The sequence below is a fragment of the Temnothorax curvispinosus genome, unplaced genomic scaffold (genome assembly GCF_003070985.1).
Source record: "Temnothorax curvispinosus isolate PA1 unplaced genomic scaffold, ASM307098v1 QBEX01004853.1, whole genome shotgun sequence".
Classification (NCBI taxonomy): Eukaryota; Metazoa; Arthropoda; class Insecta; order Hymenoptera; family Formicidae; genus Temnothorax; species Temnothorax curvispinosus.
This window is the reverse complement of record NW_020214633.1, coordinates 1-9,231: the sequence shown is the minus strand read 5'-3', so window position 1 is coordinate 9,231 and position 9,231 is coordinate 1. Positions and strand designations below refer to the sequence as shown.

Below are 9,231 nucleotides of genomic sequence, written 5' to 3'. Positions count from 1 at the left end.
TTAGAGACGATTGACTATGAGCGTTCGACCCGTAGAATAGTCATGGAGATAATTCTAAGTCGCAAAAAATAGCCCTTACAAAAAAGTATTACTAGCTGGTTAGTAATAAATACTTATTTTGTGTATTAATAATACTAAAATTAAGTATTTATTAGTACTTGAATCACTGTGATCCAAGTATTGCATAGTATTTTATTACTGGTCAGTAATTTATGAAAGTAGTATTTAATACAGGACGAGTATGCAATACTTAGTATTAAATTTCTGATGAGAAAGCATTTAATATTAGGTGAAAAATACTTGTGTAATAAATACTTGTGTTGAATTACTGATGAGTATTTTAATGTTAGTACTGAAGTACTGAACCCAGGATTCCATGTGTAATAAATCACTGGCCAGTATTTTAATATTAATACTCAAGTACTGAACTGAATATTCCATGTGAAATTAATCACTGACCAGTACTACAATTTGTATAGAAACATTATAATGGGTAATTCCTGATAATATTAAGGAAAAGAGATAAAAGTAAGGCACAAATACATTTTATATGAAGGTTTGTACTAATTCATCGTGATAAAAGTGTACAAGTTTTGAAATAGTACTGAGAATATCATTTTAATATCCAATTCAAAATTTTATTACTCTTTTTAAACTGTATTTGTTTCTTAAGATGATTTTTGAAAAATTATATATTTGCGCTGGTTATGACACATGTAGACTATATATAACACTTACATCAAATTAAGAAGTAGTCTACCACGTAAGGCAGTTGGCTCACGATCCAGAGGTCCCGAGTTCGATCCCACCAAGGTAAGTGTGTTTTTCAAATACGAGAAAATATTTATAATTATAGACTGCATCTTAAGAAACAAATTTAGTTATAAAATAATAATAAAATTTCGAAAAAAAAAAATTTTTTTTTATGCCGGGTAAATATCGGAAATCGAAATATCGGTGAGTAATTCAATACTAAGCACCAGTAGTTCTGTGTAGTATTAATCACTACCTATAATATTTATCACTACCAGTATTTTCCCAGTATTTCCCAAATAAATATTGCCAGTATTAAATCACTGAGATTTTAAGTATTTAGTCAGTAATACTTTTCTGTAAGGGAGACAAACGGCGCAACGACGCAAATACGTCTAATTTAGTAAAATCGCCATTAGTGGTTGATAATAAAGTAGCATCCGGTCAGTTACATAATAACTACGCAGTAGTTTCTTTTAAATCAAATAATTACGCAGTTAAGCAATTTCAACCGAGATTAGCGATAACAGATGGATATGCGAATCAACGTTATAATAGGCGTGAGTAGGTCGGAGATATCGTGAATAAAAGTCGATTTCAACAATCCCGATATAATACGCAGTTGAGGCATAATCCAAATAAGCGTAAAGATAAGAAGCCGATAGTTGAATTTCCATCTAGCGATGAGGATGACGATAAGGCGAAAAACCGGAATGCGAAGCAAGTGGAGAAACGCGATCGAAAAACCGATATGCAACCAAAACAGAAGAGAGTATCTGTCATTGAAGCAAGAAGAGTGATAGTACGTCACCAGATGATGAAATTCAAGCAAACAACGCAGTTTCCAAGAAGAGGGATGCGATTGAAGAAAACTACTCAATTTCCAAGAACAGGGATGCGATTGAAGAAAACTACGCAGTTTCTGAAAAGAACGAAGCGATTGATGAAAATTACGCACTTAAAGCGAAGAAAGACGTAGATTCGAGAGCGGACTACGCAATTAAGATAAATAAAGACTACATATGTCTAAACATATTAAAAACGTCCGAAATCATTAAAAATATTAATGACGACATGTTAAATGAACAAGAAAAAAATGTGAGAGATGTAAAATCATCATTGATCACAGTTTCATTTAAAGACGTAAAAGCAAGAGCGTTAGTAGATACCGGTGCGCAGATTACAGCAGTATCGCAATCCGTGTACGAACAACTTAAAGCCAATAGATCGGTGCAAGATACGTTGCCGATTCGCAAATTTATACTGAAGGGAGCGTTCAGCAAAAGAGGAGCAATAGTAGCGTACAAGGCCAAGATCACTTTAGAGTACGAAGGTCAACAATTTACGCATGAGTTCCATGTCGTTTCAAAATTAGCATATCAGGTCATTTTGGGGACAGACTTTCTCATAAAACACAAGATGACAATGCAATGCGACGGGAAGCTCAAGATTCAATTTACTGAGATGGACAAGGAAGAAGATGTGAAAACTGACGCAATAATCGGCGCAATGACGCTGGAAGACGCAATTGAAAGATTGGCTAAGTTGATAGAAGAAAACAAAGACTTATTTGATGGCACAATTGGAAGAGTGTCGCATTATAAACACAAGATTAACTTTAAAGAGGACAAACCATTTAAGAAGAAATCTTATCCGATTTCAGAGAAACATTTACCAGATTTACCTAGAGTAAGAGAATATATGAAGGAGCTCGAAGAGAAAGGCATTATTGAACGTGCTGCTACGCAGTACATTAATCCTTTAGTTGTGGTTATTAAAAAGAATGGAGACATCAGACTCTGTTTAGATGCTAGAAAAATAAACAAAAGGATGGCAAACGACCATGCACAACCACTAAATATTGAAGAGGTATTTCGACGGATTGGAAGGAAAAAGTATTTTACCACTTTGGATATTTCGCAAGACTTTTGGAAAATTTCATTAAGTCCTGAGTCAATGAAGTATGCAGGATTTTTGTTTGATGGTCAAACATACATATTTAAGAGATTACCGTTCGGATTGAAGACGGCAGGAGCTAGCTTTACAAGAGCTATGCGAGACGCATTTGGTGATGACTGTTTCGACTTTGAAATTGTCTATTTAGATGACGTGATGATAGCGTCACATTCATTAAAGGAGCATATTAAACATCTCGAAATTGTTTTTAAACGTCTGACGAAATCGTTTTTAAACGACCGTTTTAACGTACGAGTGAGTACATTTTTGAAGATTATTCAAAGCACAGATCTTATTTCCGGTTACAACCTAACCTAACCTAAACGTAGTTTTCACAGTTCAGTCAGAAATATTTTGTACCACCATATCTACGTTGCTCTCTTGCTGAACAACATCAAATATGTAATTAAAATGCATAAGTAGTCTAAATTTGTCTAAAAATGAATTTATATTTGTAAATTTTTATGTGTCGGTGGTCGGTGCTTTATACGGGGTATCTCTAAAGTCTGACCCAGCGCCCTGGATCTCGGAAACGGCTTTAGATATGGAAAAATGTTTCAGATAAAAGTTGTAGGATATACAGGGGGCTGATGATGAAAATTTGGACTTGACCTCGAATGACCTTTTCAAGGTCAAGTCAATGTGATCAAAGTTTTTTTAAATGGAACCCCCATTTTTTATTACAAATTCTTGTAGCCCTTGTCGAGACGTTTTCAAAACACTATAATGAAGCTTTCTTTCATTAAGAACTTCTTGAGATATTTTAAATTTTGTTATGCTACTATTAATATAAAATATGAAATATCTCGTATGATATTCATTTTTTGATGACTTTACCTTAATATTTTTTTACATAAAATAATGAAAAGAATCGAATCATAATATTAATTTTTACATTTTGCAATTATGCAAAATTAAATATATTTTTACAAAATACAATCAAATAATTTTTTTTACACACCCAAAAAAAAATGTTCTGCAGTTTAGCGGTTCCTGGTTCATGCTAGAGGATTTTCCTCTGAAATAGGGCCTTAAGAAGATGTTTTAATCTGTAGAGGAATATCCTCTAATCATGAGACTCTAGATTCAAGATTGTGCAGTCCTCTTAATATTAGAGGACATTGATTTCCGATATTCACCCGAAATAAATAAAAAAAATTATTTATTTTGAAATTTTATTACTATTTTATAACTAAATTTGTTTCTTAAGATGTAGTCTATGATTATAAATATTTTCTTGTATTGGAAAAAACACTTACCTTGGTGGGATCGAACTCGGGACCTCTGGATCGTGAGCCAACTGCCTTACATGGTAGACCACTTCGTAATTTGATGTAAGTGTTATATATTGTCTACATAACCAGCGCAAATATATAATTTTCCAAAAATTATCTTAATAAACAAATTCAGTTTAAAAAGAGCAATAAAATTTTGAATTGGATATAAGATATATGATATAATATTTCTTAATGTCGGGTGAATAAAAATCAGAAATCAGTGTATAAATGCAGAATAAACAGTGACACAGGCAATAGACACAGAAGTTTCCGTCACGTTGGAAATTATGTGTCTATTGCCTGTTGCCAACAAATCATAACATTCGAATATTTTAGGTTGTAATTAACGATTTTTTATTATTTCCTGTTCCTATTGCCTGTTGCCTGGCATTGTGCAAAGGGCTGAACTTTCTACACGGGCGTCTCGTGTGGTAGCGTACGCATCGCGTAGCTAATAAGACGATCGTCTTTTAACTTTAACGCGCGCGCCGCAAATATCTAGCATATCCTCTTATTTTAAGAGGCTAATAGTAGAATTTACTGTAGAGGAATTTACTCTTGATTATAGCTTACGCATCCACTCATTTATAAAGTAATACCTATTACTTAAAGAAGGATATTCTTCATGTAAGATTTTTTGCTTAGAGGAACTGCTAAGAGGAATTCCCCACTTATCGGCAGAATATTTTTTTTTGGGTGCATAAATCAATTTCTTTTATTATTTTACATACAAAAATATAAAGTCATCGAAAAGTTAATTTGGCAAATTTTTTTTAAATGCAGGATACTTAAAAGTACAAAAAGAAAAAAACAAAAAAATATAAATTTGTGTTGTCGTGCTGCACAATTGTTTTTTTGGGTCAAAATGAAATAGGGAAAAATCGCTAATTTTTAAATTTTTTTAATCCATTTGTATCATGTCTACATATTATTTGAAAAAATTTGGCAATTATACCGTTAAATAGAGCAAAGTTTCAGCTTTAAGAATCTGTTTTTTTGAATTGCGGTACAATAATTTTTAAGGGAGTTACAACAATTAAAGTCAAAATGCTTATTTCTTATTCAATCTGCGATAATTCAGTAACAAAAAATTGGAGAAACATTTTTAAAAAAAGATTTTGCAAGGAAAACTTTAAGCTTTTACGTTAGGAAATCAAAAATTTTTGCAGATTTTTTTTGTGCACGTGACAGGCCCACAAAGTGAGAGAAACATTTTCTATTTTGTCCAGCTCGTAGTTTTCTATATGTAAAAATTACCAAACTCACAGAAACTAAAAAATAATAATAACCTTTCGAAAGTAGAGATTTCAAGCTTTAAAATCCTTTTTTTAAATTTAAATTTTGTTCATTTTTAACAAAGTTACAGCTGCTTGAATTTTGCCTATTTAAAAAAAAAATTTAGTGTTTTTTTAATTTTTGTGAGAAGTGTATATAAATTCTAAGAAATGGAGTAAATTTCCTATCTCCCTTACTCCATTATCAGTGTCTGATTTAATGAGTTTGTTACCGTTGGCGTTTGTTATATCTTCTTTTCGCTTCAATGCCAATGTAAAGTTTGTAGCACGCGAAAAACATCGGCAAACGTACCAGCTAATCGCAGCGGAGAATTTTGAAATGATGCTCTTATGTTTTCGATTCTTGATTGTGGTGGCTTGCACCTCATGTTTTTCCGTGTACCATTGCCGTAACTTTGGCCGTACTGTACGTCGTGTTGTGAATTGAAACAGAGAGACATTTATAAAAGAAAAAAATTTTAGAGCCATGTGAATAAATTACAGCCGAATAACATATTGCGATAGATTTTATTACTGTTTATATCTCAGCAGACACATTTATCTTTAAAATGTACATTAATAAAAATAATACTTTTAAACAGACATGTATATAAGCACCATAAAAGTTTTCAACGGTTTTTTTTGGCGTCACAAAGTGTATTTTTCATTCCGTAATCTATAAATTTGACTAAAATATAAAATTACGATTATATTTTTATATTAATTTTTCTTTAATAGTTATCTCTAATGGGCGCTTTTTACTTTACAGATTGAGAAATAGAAAACGTGGTCAGAAAACGTTTACGCTTTACGTTTTGCAAACGTTAAAAATGTCTACAGACGACATGCATAGTACGTATCATCTTCACTTTTTTCTCTTTTTTCTTTTTATATATCTTTTTAATTCCAAGAACAGATTCTATAACTAGATTATTGTTTTTTAGGTACAAATTCCGATACAAGTTCCGATGACACTATTCAATCGGGAACATTGCATTTACAGCAGAATGACGCAAGTGACGTTAGTAAAGATTCCGGGTATGAATATGATCCTTTGGACAAATTTGGCTACTTGCTCGACGATGTGGAAGAATCCAAAAAGCAGAATGGACTCTTCGATGTTTTTCATGAACAGTCGAATAAAAAGATGAAACTGAATAGCGGAGAAGCGTTCAGCACTGATGTACCTTTGAAAGAAAAATATATTGGAGAAGATGAAGCAGTAGATGTATCCCAGAAGGTACAGCGGATGATGAAAAAAATTGGATACACGCCAGATAAAGGTCTAGGAAAGGATGACCAAGGTCATGCAGAACCAATAAAACCAGTTACACAATACGATCGAAGAGGATTTGGACATTGCGTGCCAGATCTCAAGGAAGCGAGTCTCAAGTGGAATCCCGAAGAAGAAAAGATAAAGGCTATAGAAGATATCGAATGGTTGCGAAACGTACGTTTCGATACGCTCCTAGCTGAAGAACTGTTGAAATGGATAAAGTTGGGACCGAAAAAGTCCAGTATAGACGACGAGACCATGTTTTGCAATCCAGAGATTCTAAAGCAGATCATTAGATCTAAAATCATATTTGACAAATTGGATAAGGTGGAGATGCGTAAAGCAAGAACTCGTTCAAATCCGTACGAAACGATAGGTACTGTCAAGTTTTTGAATCGCGCGGCTGTCAAGATGGCGAACATAGACGGAGCGTGCGACTTTATGTTCACGTGTCGAAAGAATTTACATCCCAACGAGTTGCTGTACTTCGCGGATGTGTGTGCTGGGCCGGGTGGCTTCAGCGAATACGTTCTGTCTAGGAAGAAGTGGCATGCCAAAGGATTTGGATTTACTTTGCAAAATAAAAATGATTTTACATTGGACAAGTTCTTTGCTGGTCCGTGCGAGACTTTCCATCCGTTTTATGGCTCCAAAGGCAACGGAGATGTATTTGACGCGCAGAATCAAGAGGACTTTAGGAAGCTTGTGATGAAACATACCAATGGTAAAGGCGTACATTTTATGATGTCTGACGGAAGATTCTTGGTGGAAGGTCGAGAAAATATACAGGAGATTCTATCGAAGCAATTATATCTATGTCATTGTCTAGTGGCACTGATGATAGTGAGACCAGGAGGAGATTTCGTTACAAAGTTGTTCGATTTGTTTACACCTTTTAGCGTTGGGCTTGTCTATCTGATGTACAAGTCTTTCGACAGTATTTCCATTTTCAAGCCCAATAGCTCCAGACCAGCTAATTCGGAACGTTATTTAATATGTAGAAGGAAAAGAGTTGATACACAAACGATAATGGATTATCTCTCTCACGTTAATCACTTGCTTTCGATGAACAACGAGCACAACGACGTAATTGAACTGGTACCTCTCGACGTATTAGAAGCGGACACGGTGTTTATCAGATACCTGAGAAATTCCAACGATATTTTGGGGAAGAAACAGATAGTAAATCTTCTAAAAATTGCGGCATTTTGCGAAGATCCGACACTGAATGAGCCTAAGCAAGCAGATATGCGGAAGGAGTGCCTCAAGTATTGGAACTTGCCGAACAAAACCAGAGTAAGGCCCTTAGTATCAAAGCCGCAAGACAAGGTACAGGAGATATTGGGTGACTCCATAACGTTACTCAGTTGCGACGCAAAGAAATTGAAGAACGACAACGTACAAAGAACTCTATTAAGAACGGGCGAACCATATGATTGGTATTACATGCTGTGCGCTTCAGGCCCGAACATCGAAGAAAATAAATTGCCAACGTTTTATTTAGGTCTAGGAAGAAGAAGAGTGTACCGATATGTAAGAGGTAAATGGGAATCGGTAACAGACGTAAAGATCGAATTACCGTCCAACACACTTGTATATGCTGAACTGGTACACGAATTTAAGCTGATGGAAAATACACTCGCATTACACATTTTGGATGCTTATATGCTCGGTGGAGAAGACATAAGCAAGCTATACATATCCTATAGGTAAGTACATCTTTCTTTTGTTTCGTCAAATATAGTTTAGAAAATTATAAAATGTTAGTAACGCGATTTATATAATAATGATATTGCAATATATTAACTATTGGTATATTCTTATGCATACATTACTTAGAAATATTGAAATTAATTAAACACAGATCAAATTAAATAAGTAACACGTAACATTTGGAGTTTCTCCAAAATTACCCGTATCAACGAATAATATTGCAATATAGTTTGTATAGTTCTTATACATTGAATTATAGCAAATGTAAATATCTGTTAAAGATATAAATATAACATACCGTCGAGTAGATTGATTTAAACTTAAATAGATGAATATAAGTTTAATTACTGTGAATAAACATGTACTATTTTTAACTAATATTTTGATGTGTAATATTTGATATTTCAGGTATGACCTCACGAAGAAATTTTGCGACGCGCTATGGAAGCCAGCTCCGAACGATTATATTTGCATTCGTGCTAAAAAGAAATTCTTGCTAACACCAGATGTATGCAAGAAATGGCAAGTTTCACAGAAGCTGCCCGCTTCTGTACAGGAATTAGCAAAGAGTCCGATGGAATACGACAACGAGACTGATGCCAAGAAACCTGTGTACGCGGCATTTAACAGTGTGATGTTTCTCCGAAGTATTGCTTTTCCATGGGCACGTCATATTAGCCGAAAGACCAGAGAGTATTACGTTTATAATTTTAATACGAAACAAACCAAATATGAAACTCGAGATAAAATAAACAACAGGCCAGTTGAAGCCGATGCAAATTTCGTTAAAGCGTTTCAAGAACGAATGGTCTGGGATTGGCCGTACAATCCACGTGACACATTGAATTGGACACTTTTTTTCAATTGTTAAATTCGTCGAAGCGTACTTAGCTTGTAGTACAAGAGTGTGTGTACTACGTTTACGCGAGCGTTACTTCTGTAGTAACTTACGATAATTCACTTGTTTACGCGGAGTAAATTA

At 34.1% G+C, this 9,231-nt stretch overlaps 1 protein-coding gene across 1 annotated transcript; it reads left to right on the top strand.

Annotated features, from left to right (window-relative positions):
* The first annotated feature begins 6,503 nt into the window (after window positions 1-6,503).
* On the top strand, window positions 6,504-9,120 carry LOC112454166 (cap-specific mRNA (nucleoside-2'-O-)-methyltransferase 1-like). The gene is made up of 2 exons (XM_025015403.1): window positions 6,504-8,245; window positions 8,658-9,120. The coding sequence occupies exons 1-2, from the start codon at window positions 6,510-6,512 to the stop codon at window positions 9,118-9,120; spliced, it is 2,199 nt and encodes a 732-aa protein (XP_024871171.1). The 5' UTR covers window positions 6,504-6,509.
* The last annotated feature ends 111 nt before the right edge of the window (window positions 9,121-9,231 follow it).